A 22,177-nucleotide genomic window follows, 5' to 3' on the forward strand; every position below is an offset into this window, starting at 1 on the left:
TTTTTTATTTTATATATTTTTCACATTTTTCATTTTTGTACAGTGTATGCATTTTCATCTTGGTTATCATCCCCATAAAATTCCCACCCCCCCGTTTTGATTCTACTCCCTTCTCCCCTCTGTAACATGCCTCTTGTTTACAGTTGCTTGTTGATTTTGGTTTTTACTTTATTATAATTAGTCTTTTTCCTGGTCCCTTATTTAGGTTTTCTAAATTCCTGCTATGAGCGAGACCATCTGGTAATTTTCTTTTTTCTTTCTGGCTTATTTCACTGAGCATGATCCCTTCCAGCTCCATCCATGTTGCTGCAAATGGCATGAGTTTATCTTTTTTTGATTGCTGAGTAATATTCCATTGTGTATATGTACCACATCTTCTTGATCCAGTCATCTATTTTTGGTCATTTGGGTTGCTTCCATAGCTTACCTATTGTAAATAGTGCTGCAATCAACATAAGGGTGCAGGTGTCCTTTTGAATTAATGTTTTTGTGTCCTTTGGATAAATACCTAGGAGTGGGATTGCTGGATCATGTGGAAGCTCCATTTTTAGCAGACTGAGGAACCCCCACACAGCTTTCCATAGTGATTGGACCAGTTTGCACTCCCACCAACAGTGCAGGAGAGTTCCTTTTTCTCCACATCCTTGCCAGAATTTGTTGTTGCTAGTTTTTTTAATATGTGCCCTTTTCATGTGAGATTTTTTTTTAATGAGCTTTAGTTGGCAATATACATAGATACCTGTTTCTGGACTCTGAAAAAAGTTAGAAAATCTGTTCCTCCATGGCAACAACCATTGCCCTCTTTAGGAAGTGAGTGTGCCCCACCACAGCCTTCACCCCACCTGTCATCTGCCAGCCTGGCTGCTCAAAACCCCGCTCACAGCTCCACAATAGCGAGTGTGGAGGGGCCGTGTGGCAGCTGGAGAGAACCCCACACTCCCTCGATGTCACCCAACCCACTCGTTACAACCACAGGAACCTTCCTGATCCATCAAGAGCTTTATTGTTGGTGAAAGCACTTGCTAATCTCAGATTCAGGGCTTTACTTCTTGTCCAGTTGCTGGCCCAGTCTGCCTGGGCAGGGCACTCCCGCTCTTAGCTTTCCCATAGTGTGTGTGGCCAAACAGACTGCAGTCTCCAGTGAAAGTCCCAAGGCAACCAACTTCCTTCGCCATCCACATCTGGCACTGCTGGAGTCTGTCCCAAGTCAGAAGTGAGGAGAGTTCATAGAACAAACTGAAGAATTCAGGGGCCCAACTGCCCCCAAAGACTTCACTGTGCCCCCAGGTATGTTGCTTCACTGTCCCCCTCTGGATCCTGACTTGGTATGTCCAAGCCCAGGCGGCTCAGGGAGCGTACAAAGAACCTAGGAAGCTTGCAAGTCAAGTTCAGCTCCTCCTTCCGGGAGCCCAGGGCAGGCAGGATGAGCTGGCGAGCATGCAGGTGCAGGGGGATGTGGCGAGCCTTGGACTGCTGCAGCCCCAGCTTCTTCAGGGTGCCTGTGGGCAGCTTCTGCACAGAGAAAGAGAGTCCGTGAGAGCAAGTCCAGGGAAGGGCCCTGACCAGGCTCCCGGTCAGAAGGCTTCCACTCAAAGGCTAACGGGGAGCCAGCACCCACTCCTGGAAATCCCAGCACAGGCACAGCCTATTTTACTGCACTTAGCTTTGCAGATACCCAGGGGTTTTGTTTTGGTTAATTTTACAAATTGAAGTTTTGTGGCAACTGAGTGGAACAAGTCTATTGCTATCATGTTTTCAATAGCATGTGCTCCCTTTATGTATTGGTGCCACATTTTGGTAATTCTTGCAATAGCTCAGACTTTCCCATTATCATTTTATCTGTGAGGGTGTCTGTGATCTTTGATGTTACTGCTGTAGTTGCCTGAGGGCACCATGAACCACAATAGGTAACACTGTGAACCTGACAGTAAATGCTATGTGCATTCTGACTGCATCACTGGCCAGCTGTGAAGCAGCTCCCCCACCTCTGGTCCTCCTATTCTCGGAGACACAACAATGTTGAAGTGAGGCCCATTAATAACCCTACAATGGCCTCTCAGTGTTCAAGTGAAAGGAAGAATCACACGTATCTCGCTTGAAATCAGAAGCTAGAAATTATGAAGCTTAGTGAGGAAGGCATGTTGAAAAACTAGACAGGCTGAAAGCTAGCCTGCATGTGCCAGTTAGCTGAGTTGCAAATGCAAAGGATAAGTTCTTTGCTGCTCCAGTGAACACATAAATGATAAGAAAGCAAAATAGCCTTACTGTTGATATGAGGGAAGTTTTAGTGGTCTGGAGAGATCAAAGCAGTTACAATATTCCCCTAAACCAAAATCTAATCCAGAGCAAGACCTCGTTCTTTTCAATTCTATGAAGGCTAAGAAGGTGAGGAAGCCACAGAAGGAAAGTCTGAAGCCAGCAGAGGTTGGTTCATGAGGTTTAAGAAAAGAAACTGTCGCTGTAACAAAAATACAAGCTGAAGCAGCAAGTGCTGATGTAGAAGCTGCAGCAAGTTACTCAGAAGACCTAGCTAAGGTCATTGATGAAGGTGGCTATACTAAACAGACTTTCAGTGTAAACAAAAACAGGCTTTGACTGGAACAAGATGCATCTAGGATGTTCACAGCTAGAAAGAAGTCAATGCTTGGCTTTAAAGTTTCAAAGGACAGGATGACTTGTTAGGGGTTAATACACCTGGTGATTTTAAGATGAGCTAAGGCTCATTTGCCATTCTGAAAATCCTAGGGCACTTGAGAATGATGTTAAATCTACTCTGTACAACAACAAAATCTGTAGACCAAACATCTATTTACAACATGATTTATATATATTTTAAGCCCACTGTTTAAGCCTATTGCTCAGAAAAAAAAGATTCCTTTCAAAGATTACTGCTCACTGACAATGCACATGGTCCCCCAAGAACTCTGATGGAGATAGACAGGGAGAGTCACATGGTTTTCGTGCCTGCTAACGCAACATCCATCCTGCAGCTTATGAAAAAAGGAGTGATTGTTTCAAACCTTTAAAAAACATATTTCTCCAGGTCAGAGCTCCTGTGATTTCTCTGACGGATCTGAGCAAAGTAAATCAGTAACCTTTTGGAGTGGATTCATCATTGCAGATGCCATTAAAAACTTGTGACTTGGGGACTCCCTAGCGGCCTAGGGGTTAAGTCTCAGCACTATCACTGCTGCAGCCTAAGTGTGATCCTTGGGCAGGGAGCTACTCATATATGGCAAAACAGACCTCTCTTGTCTCACCCACTGCTTCCCTTAGCAGTGTATTTCATTAGATCTGCCTTTTCTGCTCCCCATTCTGTCTTTGGTGAATCCTCTCACCCCCTAAACCTCCAGCCTACACCCTAGTTCTTCTATGCATAATAAATAAATTAAAAAAAAAATCTGTGGGCCTCTCCTGGTGGCGCAGGCAGTTGAGCACAGCGCTGTGACTCATAGGAGGTGATCAAAATATCAACATTATAGAAGTTTAGTAGAAGCCTCATAGATGATTTGAGAGGTGAAGACTTAGTGAAGGGAGTACGTGCAGATGTGGTGGGAGGAGCAAGAGAACTAGAATTAGAGGTGAAAGTTGAAGATGTAACCGAATTGCTGCAATCTCTTGATAAACTTGGATGGATGAGAAATTTTCTTATGGGTAAGCAAAGAAAGTGCTTTCTTGAGATGGGATCTACTGGTGAAGATACTGTGAACATTGTTGAAATACAACAAAAGATTTAGAATGTGAAATAAATGTGGTTAATAAAGCAAGGCAGGGTTTATGAATATTGACTCCAATGTTGAAAGAAGCTCAACTGTTACTAAACAGCATCACATGCTCCAGAGAAATCTTTTATGAAAGAAAGAATCAACTGATGCAGCAAGCTTCACTATTCTCTTATTTGAAGAAGTGGCCACCCCAGTCCTCAGCAACTCCCAACCCGATTAGTCAGCAGCCATCAGCATCTAGCCATCAGCCTTCCACCAGCAAAAAACAATTCACTTAAGCTTCAGATGAGGGTTAGCATTTTTATGCAATTAAGGTATTTTTTAATTAAGGCAGATTTGAGACATAATGTATTGCACACTTAAGACGACAGTATAGGGGCCTCCCTGGTGGCGCAAGGGGTTAACCACTGCACTATGAAGCAATCCACAGCACGAGTTCGAACCCTGGCCAGCCAGGGAGAAACCCACATGGTGAGGCAGACTTCTCCTGTCTCCCCCGCTGCTGCCCTCAGCAGTGTATTTCAGTCAATCTGCCTACTCTGTTCCCCACTTTGTCTTTGGTGGATCCTCTCACCACCCTGCATCTCTGGCCTGTGCCTCAGCTCTTGTATGCATAAATAAATAAATCTTTAGAAAAAGAAAAGAGACTACGGTATAGTAGAAAAATAACTTATATGTAATGGAAAACCAAAATTTATGCTTAAGTCTCTTTATTGCAATATTTGCTTTAGGGCAGTAGTCTGGAGCAGACCTGCAATATCTCTGAGGCAGGCCTAGAAGAGCGAGCTGGCTTCAGGGGCTTTTCTAGGAAGGATTCAGAACCCAGGCAGGAGAAAAACCACATCAGAGAGGCAATAGCTGGTGATTTATTGGAATTCCCAGAGAATGGGCTACATCAAAAGTCAAAGCAATTTCTGCCAGGGTTCTTTGTTAGTAGCACCAAGGCTGCTTCAAGTTTTTAGAGTCTCCACCCCTACTCAAGAGGAAAGTTTTACTTATAGATCCTGCAGTTTCATGAGCACAGTAGCTAACCACCCAAGAACTTTCTATACATTACACAACCAGGACGGTACTGTGTCTGAAGACAATCAACACATATTTGTGTGACTCACTTCAGGGTTTTAACAAGGGGAAAGCGAAGTCCTCTACCTTATTCTGTTGCATATTGGTTCACACCAGTATTACCTGGGGGGCCAGTCTATTCCAGTCTGAGTACTTGTGATCACCAAGGATTGGGCAATCCAACCCAAAAGACAGATGAACTCGAAGCTGATGTTTTACTCCTTAAAAAAAAAAAAAAAAAAAAAAAAAAGGAGAAAACTTATGAGAAACAATGCCATCGGCAACACTGCTTCTAATCATATTAAATCAAAGCTCAGTAAAACTGGCAGAGCCGGGCCTCCCCCATGGCACAAGGGGTTAAGACGCAACCTATGAAGTTTTCCGTAGCCATTGCAAGCACAAGTTCAATCCCTGGCCAGGGAGCAACGCACATGGCACAGCAGACCTCTCCTGACTTGCCCACTGCTCCCCTCAGCAGTGTATTTCAGTCAATCTGCCTGTTCTGCTCCCCACTGTGTCTCTGGTGAATCCTCTCACCCCCCACACCTCTGGCCTGTACCCCAGTTCTTGTATGCATAAATAAATAAATCTTAAAAAAAAAATCGGCAGAGCCCCCAAAGCAGTAAGGTATAAAGGATATCAGCACAAACTATAAGCTATGCAGCACCAACAGCTCAGGAAATCAACAGTACAGATACTGTTTTGTCTCTGAGTCCCCTCCTGGGCCCATCAACCTGGGCTCTATAGTCAGCATGCTTTTAATAATTTAACGATAACACTAAATAGTACTGCCTTGCACATTTACTTTTTATTGTGGTAAAACATATAACATATAAACATAAAACATATAACATATAACATTTTAAACACTTTTAAGTGTACCATTTAGGGGCATAAAGTACATTCAATGTGTACCACTGATGTGACCATGGCATTCAGTCCCAGAAATTTTTCATCTCCCAGGCTGAAACTCTCAAACACTAACTCCCTCCAATTCTTACTAACCACTGTTCCCCTTTGTCTTCATGAATTTGAGTTCCAGGAAACTCACATAAAAGGAATCATACATTTGCCTTCTGTTGCCAACAATGGCATATTTCACTCAGCTATTTTCAAGGGCTGTTTATGTTGCGTGTGTGTTAGAATTTCCTTCTTTTTTTAAGGCTGAATAATATTCCATTGTAAGTACATACAGCATTTTGTTTATCCATTCATCTGTCGAACAGCTGAGTCACTTTCACCTTTAGGCTACCGTGAATAATGCTGCAATGAACACTGGTGCATAAACATCTTTTTGAGTGCCTACTTTCAGTTTTTTGGGTATATGCCCAGAAATAGTTTGCTAGATTTTATGGTAATTCTATTTTAATTTCTTGAGGAAGTGCTTTGCACATTCTTAAATAAATGTAATCAAACTACTTATATTCTTCTGAAACCCACTGTTTTTACCAGTTGTTCCACCCTCAGATTAGCACCAGAGGTACACTCTCAAGTCAGTCACAACCCCAGCCTCTCCCGCTAATACTGATGGGTCAGAACAAGAGCAGAGCCCAGTCTGAGGCCCTGGACAAAGCTCATCAGCAATGGGTTGCCATCCCACTGTGGAATGGGGACTCTCACCAGTAATAGGCTGGAGTTCCAGAAGGGCAGAAGAGATGGTGCTGCTTAGCACCTGGTACTGAGTCACAGCCACATGCGAGTTCCGGCTGGTCCGCATCCTCACCATTTTCCCATTGTCCATGCGGTAGCTTGGGGCGAGCGTCATCTGAAGCCAAAGAAATCAAGACATGATTCCAAGGAAGAACAGACGTCCCAGCCCTCAGAGAGGTTGCTCACTCACCTTGTGGTGTTGCTGCTGGCCTTGCACCTCCTTCTCGATGATGGGGATATCCACGACTCCCGCAGGGGGTACCGGTACATGCACGGTGATGGCCCTAGGGGTGACACATACCCTTGCTTAAGCTACAGGTGAATGAGGTGCTCCTTGGATCAGCTACTTAGAGGTTTAACACCAGACCTTCTGCACTAATGTGTTAGTCCTAAAGATCAAAGTATCCCATGCAATCTCTTGGTATAGTGTTTAGCCTGGGAACTTGATATTATTCTTACAAACATATCTTTTTTACTACCAAAGTAATACATGTTAACTGTAGAATATCTGGGAGAAAAAAAAAACAACAGGAAAACAAAATATTCTATTAATAACATGGTATTTTATTCTAGTCTTCAAAAATAATTATGTATAGTTTAAAATAAAAATTAGGACAATATGGTTCCACATTTTGGTTATCTTTCTTAAATAATAGAAAAATGGTGAAATTCTGACTGCATATGACATGAAGAAATAGAGGAATGAACGAATCGAATGGAGCACTCCTGCCCTCTCTGCCAGGGAGGTAAAACAGGGAGGAACTGTGCTCAGGAATTACAACCGCAAGTCAGTAACTCTTTCCGAATCCCTTTTGCTGGAGTTTCCTGTCATCACACCACAGACAGGTAGAAGACTGTATCGATCTATCCTTACATTTATACCTTTCCAGGTCAATCATGGAGAAGTCCTCCTGATGACCTATCACAGAATCACTGATCATGGGATCAAAAGTCCCTCAGATATAACACTTCCCACCCTGGACAGCCCACTTCAGGCTGGTAGAAAGGGGCACATTTAGCCTGAGGGGTAACTACTGGGACACCTTTCCTAATGCCATCATCCTACTGCTCTAGAAGTCCAGTCAGTAAATATTTACTGGATGTAAACAAGCACTGATTCAGGGAGGTGCTAAAAATATATAGACATACAAAACAAAAATTTCTACTCTAGAGCAACTCAGAGTCTAGTAAGAAGACTCAAATAACTATAATAAAATAAGTCGCTATCATGGTAAGTTAGCAAATGCTAATCAGTCGCATATTATGTTCTACTACTTCTTCCTGGGATGAAAGATCATCATTAACTAGGCTCCAGTCTATTAGCTGCCACCATTGCCCCCTTCACATGGGACCGCCTGTGCTATTCCTTATGCACACTACTCCCACCATCTGGAACACACTTCTTCTGTCTTTCCATCTTAATCATTCATCCCAATTAACTGATTTCAACTATTCTGAAGTCTGATCCTGAAAATGGTTACCAATTCAGACAATTTTCATAAATAATACACTGTTTTAAATAAACTTACATTTTGATTACTTGTATACCTAATAATTTTGATTTTCCTATCTTTCAGCTTTTGTTATGACTTAGTACTGTGTTAAACACTTCACATGCAATGCTTCACGTAACTGTTTCATAAGCCTACTCTTCCTACTTCTCATTTGAAGACAACAAAGCTTAGAAAAGTTTAGTAACTGGCCTCAGAGCCCACACTGCTGAATGACACAGCTGAAAGATGAACACAGATCTTTTTAAGCTCTTAGCCACTATGCTAAACTTCATCCATTATCCCTGATCTTTTATAATATTGTTCTTAAGTGTGATTCCACATCAAAGTCATTTGTGGAGCTTTTTAAAGACATAGATGCCCAATCCTCACACCCACCTAACTTATGAATCAGAAGCTGTGGGTGGGTCTCAAGCACACAGATTTTTAAATGCTCCCTAGATCAAAAAGTATCTGAAAATCTGTAATACAAAAGGACCAACATCCAAAATATAAAAAGAATACTTATAAAACAAGTAGAAATGAATAAACAACCCAACTGAAAAATAACAGCCCAAGAAACACTGTTTACAGAAAGGGAAATTCAAATAGACAACATATATAAAAAGAAAGCCAACATCGCTAGTATACAGGGAACTGGAAAGTAAAATCTGTCTTTTTTTTAAAAAAACTATCAGAGTTGAAAACCTTTTAAAAAATGCAATGGCCAGTTATAAGGGGACTTGAATACTCATCACTGCTAGTGAAAGTAAAAATGGACCATCACGGGGCCTCCCCGGTGGCACAGCAGTTGAGCACTGGGTTGCAAAGCTGCCTGCAGCCTCTGCTGCGCTGGTTCGATCCCCAGATGCTCCCCGGCCACCAGAGGAGGGTCCCGCATGGCGCGCAGACCTCTCCTGCTGTCCGCTGCTCCCCTCAGCAGTGTACTTCGGTCCTTCTGCCTGCTCTGCTCCCTGCTCTGGCTCTGGTGAATTCTCTCACTCTCCTGTGCTTCTGACTGTACCCAGTGCTTGTATAAATAAATAAACAAGTAAATCTTTAAAAAAAAAAATAAATGGACCATCACTTGGGAGAGCAATATGGGTGGTAACTATTAAAATTTTAAATATGTGTACCCTTTGATCCAGAAATTCCATTTCTAGCAATTTGTCCTAAAGATAGACTCACATATTGTTTGCAATAGGTTCTGAAAAATGGGACCATATCTAAATACCCATCAATAAGGAAATTACCATACATCTATAACATGGAATACTACATAGCCATTAGAAATAGCTCTAACTGTACAACTCACAATGCTCTCCAAGGTTTACTGACCAAGTGGGGGAAAAAATGCGAAATATGCTGCCATATGATAATATGCTTAAAAAAGCCCAGTATATAACTCTGGAAGTTTACACGAGATGCTAGTAATAATGATTTGCTTTGGGAAAGGAAATTGAATATACGACAACAGGAGTGGTTTCATTTTTGCTCATATATCTTTTTTCCATTCAAAAACTTAGGGCCTGGGCTTCCCCTGGTGGCACAGGTGGTTGAGCGCAGCACTATGAAGCTGTCCACAGCCTCTGCAGTGCTGGTTCAATCCCGGCTAGCCGGCGAGGGTCCTAAATGGTGCAGCAGACCTCTCCTGTCTCGCCCGCTGCTCCCCTCAGCAGTGTACTTCGGTTCTTCTGCCTGTTCTGCTCCCCGCTCTGTCTCTGATGAATCCTCTCACCCTCCCGTGCATCTGGCCTGTACCCCGGTTCTTGTATAAATAAATAAATAAATCTTAAAAAAACAAACAAACAAAAAACAAAAAACTTAGGGCCTCCTTGGTGGTGCAGGGGTTGAGTCTCAGTGCTATCAAACTGTCACCAGCCACTGTGACCTGAGTTTGATCCCTAGCCAGGGAGCTGACCCACATGACACTCTCCTGTCTTGCCTGCTGCTCCCCTCAGCAGCGTATTTCAGTAGAGCCACCTATTCTGCTTCCCACTCTGTCTCTGGTGAATCCTCTCACCCCAAAACCTTTGGCCTATATCCCAGTTCTTCTACACAAACTAAATAAATAAAAATCTTACAATAAAGGAATAATTCTTTAAAAAAAAAAAAAAAACTTAGATAATCCTATATGCAGCAACATGGAAAGAGCCCTAAGACATAGAAATAAGGAGTTCAGTGGGAAAAGAAAGTGCAATATACATTGGAAATCTAATAGACACACACACACACACACACAATATATACTTAACAAGTATGTAAATACACTGAGTACAAAGCAGAGGAATAAAAAACCAAGCAAATAACTGGTTGCTACCCCAAAGGAAAAAACTAGAATAGTAGAGTGGGTGGATTTTCCAAGGGTTTTTTCCTTACCACATACTGAAGTTACCTATTATTTGTATAAATAATTTTTATGTATAGCCATAATTAAGAACAGGTGTTGGGCCTCCCCGGTGGCGCAGCGGTTGAGCGCTGGGTTGCGAAGCTGCCCGCGGCCTCTGCGGCGCCGGTTCGATCCCCGGCTGCTCCCCTGCCACCGGAGGAGGATCCCACATGGTGCGCAGACCTCTCCTGCCACCCGCTGCTCCCCTCAGCAGTGTACTTCGGTCCTTCTGCCTGCTCTGCTCCCCGCTCTGGCTCTGGTGAATTCTCTCACCCTCCCGCGCTTCTGACTGTACCCAGTGCATGTATAAACAAAACAAACAAACAAACAAATATAATAAATAAATAAATAAACATGCCTCTAAAAAAAAAAAAAAGAACAGGTGTTAATCTGTCTTACATTTATGCCTCTTCTGGGTCAATCACAGAAATGTACTACCTGGTACTTCATCACAGAATCCCTATTCTAGTAGACTCCCATATTCTGAGCACTAAATCTGTTCTTTGGGTTTTTTTTTTTAAAGATTTATTTTTATTTATTTATGCATATAAGAACTGGGGTATAGGCCAGAGGTATGGGGCTGAGAGGATTCCCCAGAGACAGAGTGGGGAGCAGAACAGGAGGATCTAATGAAATATACTGCTAAGGGGAGCAGCAGGAGAGATAGGAGAGGTCTGCTGTGCCATGTGGGTCAGCTCCCTGGCTAGGGATCAAACTCAGGTCACAGTGGCTGGTGACAGCTTGATAGTGCTGAGACTCAACCCCTGTGCCATCAGGGAGGCCCAGCAATTAATCTGTTTTATATACTTTTTACATGCCCACACACCCTAGTATAGTGCCTCCCATTAACTGAAGTTCTTGGTATATGAATGGTTGAATAAATGAATGGAATGTCTTTATTTAAACCACTTTATCACTATCATTGGGATTCATACCAGTACTTCTTTGCCACCTGGCGGCTTCTAAACAACTCTTGGACTTGATGCGCCATTTCCTTTTCCCAGGTCAACACCATTACACCTGTAGTTTCTTTGTCCAGTCGGTGGCACAGATGCAGGGGCTCTGCTTTGTGGCCATGAAGGATCTTTGCCAGGATAGGCAGTACATCACTGATGCAGAGCTGGACCCCAGGGCCACCTAAGAAGGGAAAAGCCAGAAGTGTGAGCAGCCAGGAACAGATCCCATCAAAGAACTTTTCTTGTGATAAAAACTCTTAATGATTAACTATCAATGCTTTCTGTAGTCTAGCAACATCAGTATGTCTATGGAGTTTGCCAGAAATGAATCTCAAACCCTCAATCCATAGCATTAAGTCAAAATCTGCATTTTATTTTTTAAAAAAGATTTTATTTATTTTATACAAGAACTGGGGTACAGGTCAGAAGCACGGGAGGGTGAGAGAATTCAACAGAGCCAGAGCAGGGAGGAGAAGAGGCAGACGGACCAAAGACACTGCTGAGGAGAGCAGCGGGCGAGGCAGGAGAGGTCTGCCGCGCCATGTGGGGTTCTCCCTGGCTGGCGGGGAATCGAACCGGTGCTGCAGAGGCTGCGGACAGCTCCACAGTGCAGCGCTCAACCATTGTGCCACCGGGGAGGCCCAAAATCTGCATTTTAATAAGACACCTACGTAACCACATATACAAGGACTGTCCTAGAACATATGGCTTTCTTCTTAGACATTTAGAAAACAAATCTATTTATGTACTCATTAAAACTGACAATCTAACTATAAGAAAGTGAAAATCAAAATCAACAAAAAACTATGAACCAGAGACACTTTTTGGGGGGTGGGTGGCGGGAGGGGAGGGATTGGGGTCAAAATGGGGGGGTTGCAATTGTATGGGGAATATAAAAATAAAATTTATTATTAAAAAACAAAAAAACAAAAAAATAATAAAACTGACAATCAAAATGAGGAGGTCTGATATTTCACTATATAAAGAAGGGCTTGACAATTTGCCATGTAAACTTTAGTGAGAAATACAAGACCATGAAGCCATGCTGAGGCATCACATAAGAGATAAAAAGATGGGCTCTGAGGTGAGACAGTCCCGGGTTCTACTCTACATTCCCCCCCTCCTTTTTTTTTTTTTTTAAAGATTTATTTATTTATTTATTTGTTTGTTTGTTTGTTTATACAAGCACTGGGTACAGTCAGAAGCACAGGAGGGTGAGAGAATTCACCAGAGCCAGAGCGGAGAATAGAACAGGCAGACTGACTAAACACACTGCTGAGGGGAGCAGCAGTGCGGCAGGAGCGGTCTGCAAGCTATGTGGGACCCAGGCGGGGGATCAAACCGGAGCTGCAGAGGCTGTGAGCAGCTTCCCAGCCCAGCGCTCAACTGCTGCGCCACCAGGGGAGGCCCTCTACATTCCCTTTGAACTAATCATTTGACATACTGACTTGTTTCAACTTTCAGTTTTTTCATCTATAAAATGTAGATATCTACGGAATAATTATCTCATGGGGAATAAGAAAACAAGAAGCTATTAAAGGATCAAGAGAGAAAAAACACACAAAAGTACTTAGCAATGTCTGACTTAATTCCTTAACTTTATGTACAATCCTCTCCATAACTCACACAAAACATTCCTCTTCTTGCTAAAATATGCCTCCTCAGCAAAAGCCTTTCCATAAATTTTTTCTATCATTCCCGACTCAATCCACCTGTCTCTGAAAACTACATGCAACATTTATTTTAAAACATTTGAGTGTCCATTAAATTCTAGGCAACTGGGAGTTTTGTTAGTTATACACACACAGAGAATACTACAGAGCTGTTAAAAGGGAAATCGTGTGCACACACTTTTTTTCCTTATGTTATTTCCTAGTTCTCAGGTTTTTTTAAATTTATGTATGCACACAAGAAATGGGGTGTAGGCCAGAGGTGCGGGGGTGGAAGGGTTGGGGGGGGGGCTGAGAGGATTCCCCAGAGACAGAGTGGGAAGCAGAACAGGTGGATCTACTGAAATACACTGCTGAGGGGAGCAGCAGGCGAGGTACATAGTTCTCAGTTTTGATGGCAAAATAACCATCTAGGCTTTGTTATTTCTCTACAGCAATCCTTGTAAAGGTCTGTATACAGTGCATTTCATGAATCACTGTACTGCCAGCTATATGGAAGGTGGGGACTATAATTCATATGTGTTCTCGATAGTACCTTGTATAGGACAATATTCCACAACGGAAGTTTAATTATTTTGAATGCAGGCTTCGGAGAATACCACAGGTAATTGTGCACTTACCTCCAGCTGTAACAGAAAGCAGCACCAGTACTCCCCTTGCACCGCCACAACCCCCCCCAACCTGATCCATACCATGCACAGGGAGACCATAGGGCTTATTGATGACCACAAGGTCCTTATCCTGGTGGACAATCCCTCGGCTCAGCGCCTTAGCAAGCACGTTGGGGTGAACTCGCTGCAGTTGCTGTGTGAACCGCACTAGTTCATGCACTCTCCGCTGAACAGGGTTTGTGGGCACCTACGGGAAGAGGAGCGGCGGGAAATGCCTGGTGAGGAAGAGGTAGGGAAGAGCCTCAATAAGTCAGAGCAAGAATTTGAGTAGAGAATGACTGTTCTTTGTATTAGACTCGCGCCTTCCCGAGTAATTTGAAGGCAGGGGTCCATGTCTGCTTTACCTAAGTAGCTCTGCAGAAGCCAAAACCCAGCCCACAGCTTACTGACCTCTCCCCTCCGCTTTCTCCCACCATTTACTTGATATTTACTCGACATTTACCAGATAGCTGCCGACATCTGTCAACAGACCCTTCCTACCTCACTCCCCACCAGGGAAATCAGAGACAACACAGCCTCTTGGGAGTTGTGGTCCTTCCGGACTCACCGACTCCTTCTTCGACTTTTGTTCCCGTTTCTGAACTCGGAGCCTCTCTGCTAACTGTTGGGCATCCAGGGACCTCGAGGCAGCAGCGACGTTACAAAATGGCTTTGACCCAAGAGCAAAGAGACTCCCTGAACGCTGCCCAGTAGCCCGGACCCAGAGGCCCAGCACCTTACAGCTGGGCGCCGCCATCTTGCGAAGGGGGGCGGGGCGATCGCCCACGCGCACAGGGGAGCCGCGAGGGAGGCGGGAATGGGCGTGTTCTTCCGTCACGTGGGGGGCGGGCTCTGGGCCGAGTCACGTGGGGCCGTGCGCGCTCAGTGCGGCTGCGCCGGCCGGTAGCTGCAGCTGGAGCGGTGGCGTTTGGTGGAGACGCGGTGAGTGTGTCGGGAAGCCGGGACGGGGCTGGAAGATGCCGGTGTTTCCAAGCGTTAAGGTTTTCGGCTCCCCAAGATTCACGTTCTCGAAGACCCCTGCCCTGGGGAACCGTTTCTCCCTTTGGGAGAGGATCCCACTCAAAAACACCTCCCCGCCCCCGCGCCCCCTTGGAAGCGATGCCCGGTAAACGCTCGCCCCACAGCCTTCTAGGGCGCTCCCTCGGCCCCCTGGGAATCACATCCCGGGGGTGAGGTCAGTCCCGGAGGGACGCCTCAGATCCCCTTTCATTTCCTCACTTCACGACCTGCGGAGATGCCCGGATCTCTTGAATCCTCTCCACTTATCTCCCAACTCCCAGCCTCTTTGTTTCGCGCTGTCCTCCCCCGGGGATGCTGTGCAAGCCCTCCCGTTACCCAGGCCCCCCCATCCCGGGAACATCTTGGGTTGCTTTTGCCCTTCCTCCAGAATTCGTTTCTTGGCGTCTTCTCTCCCCAACTCTCCCTACTTCCAAAGAAAAGCCTGAAAGTACGCAGCACGGTGCTTGCCTTTCGCCCTTCTGCTGCCTTCATTTTCCGATCCATAGTTTGCAGGCGCTCCACACCCGCTCTCCCTCTCTGAAAAGGTACAGCGTTGGGACGCCCGGCCCCAAACTGCAGGCGATACCCTCTGGTTTCGCTAAGGGTGGCTTGGAAGATAAACATCTGGTGCAGGATGTCGTGGGGCATACCTGCCGTTTGGAAGGAAACTGCTAATGCCGAGTTCTGAAAATGAATAGGACCGTATTGGCGGTAGAGGAAAAGCATGTTTTTAGAGACTGCTTAGAATAACGGCTGCCTCGAGGAGTGGAGTAGGCAGTGGAATTAGGTTTGCGTCCTCCCCCCTCCAAAAGGGATTGGCAGAAGGGAGCCATGTTGAACGTGAAATAAAAGTTGAACAGGTAAGTGAGGCTAGCCTGTGGAAAACTTTAAGTTGAAGAAGTGTTTGAACTCGAGTGATAAATGGTGAGGAGGCTTTGAAGCTTCCCGAGGAGGGGTGAGTTTCCTTGAAAGCGGACTTCTGGAGAGGAATCTGGCAATTGAAGGCCGGAGAAACTGAAAAGCAGAGGGCTTTGCGGGGGTATCAGCTAGGATGCTGCACTCTGTCTGGTCAGTAATGAGGTTATACCTGATTCAGTTGTCTTTTTTCCTTACACTGTAGTATACTTTCAGTTTGAATTGATTTTGATTTGTACAACTGTCAGGCTGTACCGTTAGCACCTGCTCTTAAACTGTGAGTCCTCTAAGGACTTGTCTTTTTTTTTTATCCCACATCTGGCACAGTAATGGCACATATATTCATTCGAGGTTGAAGTGCATCATAGACATGTGTTAAATTTATTATTTCTATCAGTTTTTGACCTCAACAATAGAGGTAGGATAATAATGTATTTGTAAGGAGTGGGAAAGAAGACTTGTATATGTTTCTGTAATGAGTTGGATGCGGAGAACTCCTAGGGGTTTGAGAAATAACTCCCCTCTCTCCTGTTTTTCCTCCCTGCACATTTACTGTCAAAACATAGCTCTATAGAGGTTGAGAAATTCCACCTTAAAAGAATTATTACCTTTTGCTCGTATGCGCCTGACCCAGATTCTAATTTCACCAGTTAAGTAGTTGCATACCACATGTTACCTAGGTACATGACGCCTCCCTTTTCAAGGATGCTAAAATTTGTACACCAGGACTTAAATTCATATTGCTACCCTAATTACAAGCTTGTTTAGGGTATGGGGCTTTTATGATTTTGTGTGAGGGCTGGGAAATCCTGTTTTTGCCTTAACCTGTCCTTGATAACATTCAGGAAATGACACCTATTCTGACCAGACTTAGCCCTGTAGGGCAGGAAATAAAATGAAGAAGCAACTCAGGTGTTTTTGCTAGTGACACAGAGCTTGCGTTCTTAGGTTTCAGGTTAAGCCAAGGTACATACCATGGTGCTCAAGAATAAAAAAACACATCACTTTTTCCCTGGAAAATGGTCTTTTAAGTTTTTCTGTTGAAGCTTTGTAAGAGAAATTTGAAGAATTCAGAGTTTTTGTTTGTTTACTTGGTATCACAGTACAACTTTTCCCAATGTGGGTACCGAAGTTAACGGCTCCCTTAATGTTTCCCCTATGTGCAGGCACTAGGTGACTTAAGAGTTGGTCTCTGAGTATACAGGAATGTATTCAAATATGATGTGTGTGTTTTCTTTTTAATGTTATGTTGCCTTTCCCCATCATCAACCCAGTGGGTCCTAGTATAGGCTGTTCATTTTTCCATGTCTGCACCACGCTCATATCCTCTTCGCTCGACTGTTTTCTGAGTACAGAGAAGAAAATTCTGTTAGTGAGGTCTATAACCATATAAAGAAGAGCTTGATAATTACTTTTTAAAGGATAAGTTCCTAATGCAAGAGCAACAAGGCTGCCTTTTTATTTCACATAGATATTCAAGGATTGACTTGAATAATTAGTATAAACATCACGAATTTAAGGTTAATTAGTGGCATAAAGTTCCATTCTGACTCTGCAAACAGTGCTTTGCTAGTTGCAGACTAACCAGCAAATCAATTTCCCTAAAGAACAGGTGGTACTTGAACATTTTTTTTTTTTTTTAATGGTTTTAAAGAGATTCAGAGAAGCAATTAGCAGGAGCTCTCTGGAGGTGCCCTAGAAAGGCCAGTTGTTGGGAGCCTGAAGATCTGGGGACTAGTTCCAGTTCAGCTGCTTGTGAACTTGAGCAAGTAATTTGGACTTTGGTTTTCTGTCTTTTTAAAGGTCCTTAAGCTTCTGTTCTTTGAAGATTTTCCATTGACACTTAAGTTCATAACGATTTATTTCAGACTTATGGTGAATACATTTAGCATTTGCACGGAGAACCAGCGTTCTGCTCTTGTCCCCAATATTTAACCTTATGCCACTGAACTAACTTCCTATTTGAAGGTACTTCATTGAGTGATGCTGGAATATATCTTAAGATTTCCCAAGTGGGATGCGTGAGAGACTGCAGGTAGAAAGAAATACTGGAAAATGATTATATGAACATTGCTATTCTTTATCTTATACCAGCATTTTAAGGAGATTCCATTATACTGTTGCCCCTCACACTTTATTCAAGTTTGGAGTAATGATCAAGACTGGTCTAACTTAAACCAGTACTTCCAAAACTTTTTTTCCTATCATGTGGGAGTAATTCTATCACTGAGGAAGACAGGTGGTGCCCCAAAGAAGATGACTGAACTGGAGTTTTGGCTGTCCCCAGTCCCCCGCTTCCATACCACAGGCAGTGGGGAGCCCTTATCTTGTGGTCCATCTGACCATTAAGAAGGTCAGCATTACACATTCAAGGTGTCTGCCCCAAATACAGCCTATCAGGAGGAACTGTGTCATTAATTAATTTTGCTAAATCTGCCTCTGATTTGTTTCTCCCTTAGAGGTCTTTATGCTTTTAGTTAGTTTATATTTAAAGGCCATACTTGTCCTTACAGTGTGACCTTTCTAGAAGGTAACTGATAAGGAGATGGGGGATGCTTCTGTCATGATGGTTTGACCTCATTAGATGATGGGCAGTCACTGCCTGTTTAGAGAAGATAGAAAATTTCTTTATATAGCTTATTTTATGTTTTCCATTGTACAAGTAATACAGAAAATGTGAAAATTGCAGAAGCAGAGTGTGAGAAAATCATTAATAGTTCTGTTTGCCAGAGACTATTAATATCACCTTTTTTCCCTCTGCCTTTTTTATCATGCTTTTTTTTCCTTAATTGTAAATTTTGAACATTTATATAAGTAGAGAAAATACTCTAATGGTCTTATCAGTTTCTACAACCAGCCAATACAGGGCCAACCTTGTTCTACACCCCATCCTTACCTCCCAGATAATTTTGAATCAAATCCCAGACATAACTTCGTCTGTAAACACCTCAGTATATATCTGTAAAAGATAAGGACTTGTTTTTAACATAACCACAATACTATTATCACAAAAAATTCCTTAATACCACCAAGCAACCAGTGAGTGCACATATTTTCATGGCCTCATGTTATTTAAACAGTTAATTTGTTTGAATTAAGAGACAAAAAGGTCCATGTATAATGCATGCAACTTTTAATTAGAAGAATAAAGCCAAATAGCCATTCCAAGGAGAAGGGTGCCTTAAGGATGCTTATAGCTCACTGCTTAAGACCTTGCACTTTGGAGTCAGTCAGCCTGCCTTCAGATTCCCCCTCTGCCTCTTGCTCAGTCTGTAACCTTGTGCATGTTACTTAACCTCCCTCACTTTAGTTTCCTTATCCTGTCATTATGGATAATATTTAAGACTTGTTGTGAGGATCAAATGAGTCAATTCAGGTTAAAGCACTCTTGTACAGCCTTAGCACATAGTTGCTGCCCAATAAATATTAGCTAAGTCCAGCACATAGTATAGCACCAGCTGCATACATTGATTGAATATCTTAAATAGAGTAAGAATCTGGAACTAGGAAATTTAGCCTAATCGGTCACATAGGTGATTCACTTTAAAGTTTTGCATTTTAAGTTTCTCATCCAAGAAAGGGTGAGGAGTGAATAACTCAATGATGTCTCAAATTCTAACATTTGCAGAAGAAAGTGAGACCACTTGGTATTTTAGAAAGAGCATGAGCTTGGAAAACAGACTCGAATTTGCATCAAACTTTGTCATTTACAAGCATTTAATCTCCTAAACCTCAGTTATTCCATTATACATGTGGTGAGATTAATAATATCTTCTTAATAAGATTGTTGTGATGAGCAAAGAGCTAAATAGAGCTGGTGTCTAGCGTGTAGTAGATATTCAAATTATTAGTAACATTTCATGATTGTAAGATCAAATAAGAACATTACATTTGAGTATTTTCCAAACAGTAGAGAGCTGTGTATTTTATTTGCATTTATATAAATAAAGATGATCAAGTTACTTCATGGGATAAGGAATAGATACTGCAAGGGAAGTGGAGCATGCAAGCCATGTTTCCAGAACATGAATAATGGAAAATTGAAAGACCATGTGGTTGAATGAAAGCCAGAGGATATCAGGATCCATAGAGAAATTCAAGAAGGTATTTGCCACAGGTAGTTTTTTAAGTTGAATAGACTTATTTTCTGCCTTTTGGGGGAAATTTGAGCAATAGGTTAAAGATGTTGATTGTCATTTGTGCGTGTAACGTTTGTTCTAATGCTATACAATGAAAACAACCTCTCCAGCTGTCATGAGGCAGCTGCACTGTTGTTAATTGATTTAGAAAATCAAATCCATGCCAAGTTTACTGACCCCTAATAATAGTCAGCCTTTCCCCAACTTGCGTGAGGATAAGAATCACTGAGCTACCTTTAAAACTACAGATAATTCCTCCATAAATGTTGAGGTAGGGCCCAGGAATCAATTTCCCTCCCTCCTTCCTGCCCAACAAGCACCCAAGGGCCCTGGCTAAAAGTTCTTTCTTTTAGGGATATAACAGATAAAAGATAAGGTTACTAAAAAATGTAAAGAGAAAAATTTTTAATTTTTATGTTGTTCCTTTTTTTTCTTTTTATTTTTATACCAAAGTAATTCATGTTCAAGTAGTCTTAATACCTTAAACCTGAAATCCTTATTTTGTCTGCAAAAATCACATTTCTATCCCTCACTGAAATGATTGTTGGCATATCTGAAAAACAATAGTCTGAAATATACTGTGCACACAATTTTCACATTTCTCTCATTTGAAAAATAAAATGTTTTTTATGGTCCTTGCTGCATCAAGACAACTAATGGGTTGTTTTGTTTACTTTAATTTTTTAAAAGATTATTTATTTTAACATTTATCATTTTTTACATTTTTTAGATTATATTTGCTTCCCCCATCCCCTTAATTTATTTTTAATGATTTGCAATGAAGTAACATTGCCTTAATAAGTTGTGCATCATTACAAATCAGCATCTATATGTATTATATACATTAAGGACACCATTAAAACTCCAATTCTGTTCTTTACCATATAGTTAACTCTTTTTACTTGACTTACCTCTTCCCCCAACCTTTTGGTAGCCATTCATTTGGTTTTATCGTCTAAAAATCCATTCTTGTTTTAGTTAGTTAATTGTTTGATTTCCCTATATACCAATATGAATGAAATCATATGGCATTTGTCTTCCTCTCTCTGACTTGTTTCACTAAACTTAATAACCTTTAGTTACATCCATCTTGCAAATGGAAGGATTTCATTTGTTTTTTATAGTTGAGTGGTATTCCATTGTGTTTGAATACAACATCTGTCAGTGGGCACTTAAGTTGTTTCCAGCTCTTGCTGTTGTGAGTAATGCTGCAATAAACTTGGAGGTGCAGAGAACATTTCAAATTAATGTGTTTGGGGTGTTTTAGTTGGAAATGCTTTCTCTGTTGCACAATAAATTTCTTTCTTATAATTCTAATTATGAGCAACATCTTATATTTGAGTAGTTCATTCCACAAATATTTGAATGCCTACTATGTGCCAGGCACTGTTGTAGGATCTTGGGATACATTGTTAACTAAACAAGGATCCTTACCTTCCTTACCTCCTCTAGTGGGAGAGGGAAGATGACAAATAATAAACACAACTGGTGTATTTATTATACAAATGGTAAATATAATTAGTATGTTAGAGGATGGTGTGAGCTATGAAATAAAAATTAGAACAGTTACAGCCATAAGTGAAGAGGTTGCAATTTTAAATAGGTGATCAGGGTAGCAGCATTGGGAAGGTATGGTTTGAGCAAAGGCTTGGAAATTTGTGCAGATGCAAGGAGGCTGGGGAGGGGGCGGTGTGTGTGACTGGGCCAGGCAGAAGGAACAACTGATACAAAGAAAGACTCCAAAGCCAGAGTGTATCAGGCCTGTTTGAGGAACATTCAAGGGGCCAGTGAGTCTAGCAGGAGGAAGGGAGTTCTACTTCCAGGAAGGGATTTTTGCATTAGTTTTTCAAAAAATTCATAAGCCAAAGTAAATGAATAATTAGGCAAAGAATTTTCATCTGACCAATGTTCTACAGATAGGAAACTGTAAATACCCAGACTAATGTCTTAACTTGAATTAGGTAATTCCAAAGTAACACACATTTCTTAAATTCATTTTATAAGGCAACTGAACAAACAAAAAAGAATCTCTCTTTTTATGACTAAGAAACTGATGTTGGACCACATGCCTATTAACACTTAGTGCTCAGTAAAAACCAAAAGTTTTATCATAGATCTCCAAGTTGGAAAACTTTGTTTAATAGCAAAGGATGGCACACGCACTTGTCTCTGAGAGGGGCAGGGGTGGGGGGAAAATTGGACTGAGTCTGGGAGACTGGCCTTTAAGAACACTGCTAGTAACCTGCCTTATTTCTTTAAGATTCAGTGACTCTAAATTCTCTTAACATTTTTATTATCTGTTGTTTGAGTCAGTGAAATTTTCCGTGTGTTTATATGTCCCATTTTAAATTAGGCACACTGCTTTCATAAGGTTCTAATCAGTGACTATAGACTAGAATATCGCCAAAATTGTGTGCATATCAAATGTACTTTGTTGGTATATATTAAATATATCTTACCAATGTCGATATATATATATTAATATATTCTCACACACATTGATACTGATAT

General features: G+C 42.1%; 1 protein-coding gene across 1 annotated transcript; it reads right to left on the reverse strand.

The window, feature by feature from the left end:
* Window positions 1-1,025: 1,025 nt before the first annotated feature.
* RPUSD4 (RNA pseudouridine synthase D4) lies at window positions 1,026-14,349 on the reverse strand (the record flags this gene model as incomplete). The annotated part of the gene is made up of 7 exons (XM_084250959.1): window positions 1,026-1,512; window positions 4,911-5,008; window positions 6,408-6,552; window positions 6,628-6,721; window positions 11,252-11,453; window positions 13,635-13,800; window positions 14,161-14,349. The coding sequence occupies 7 exons, from the start codon at window positions 14,347-14,349 to the stop codon at window positions 1,273-1,275; spliced, it is 1,134 nt and encodes a 377-aa protein (XP_084107085.1). The 3' UTR covers window positions 1,026-1,272.
* Window positions 14,350-22,177: the final 7,828 nt, after the last annotated feature.

Source organism: Talpa europaea, assembly GCF_964194135.1.
Source record: "Talpa europaea genome assembly, chromosome: 12".
Taxonomy (NCBI): domain Eukaryota; kingdom Metazoa; phylum Chordata; class Mammalia; order Eulipotyphla; family Talpidae; genus Talpa; species Talpa europaea.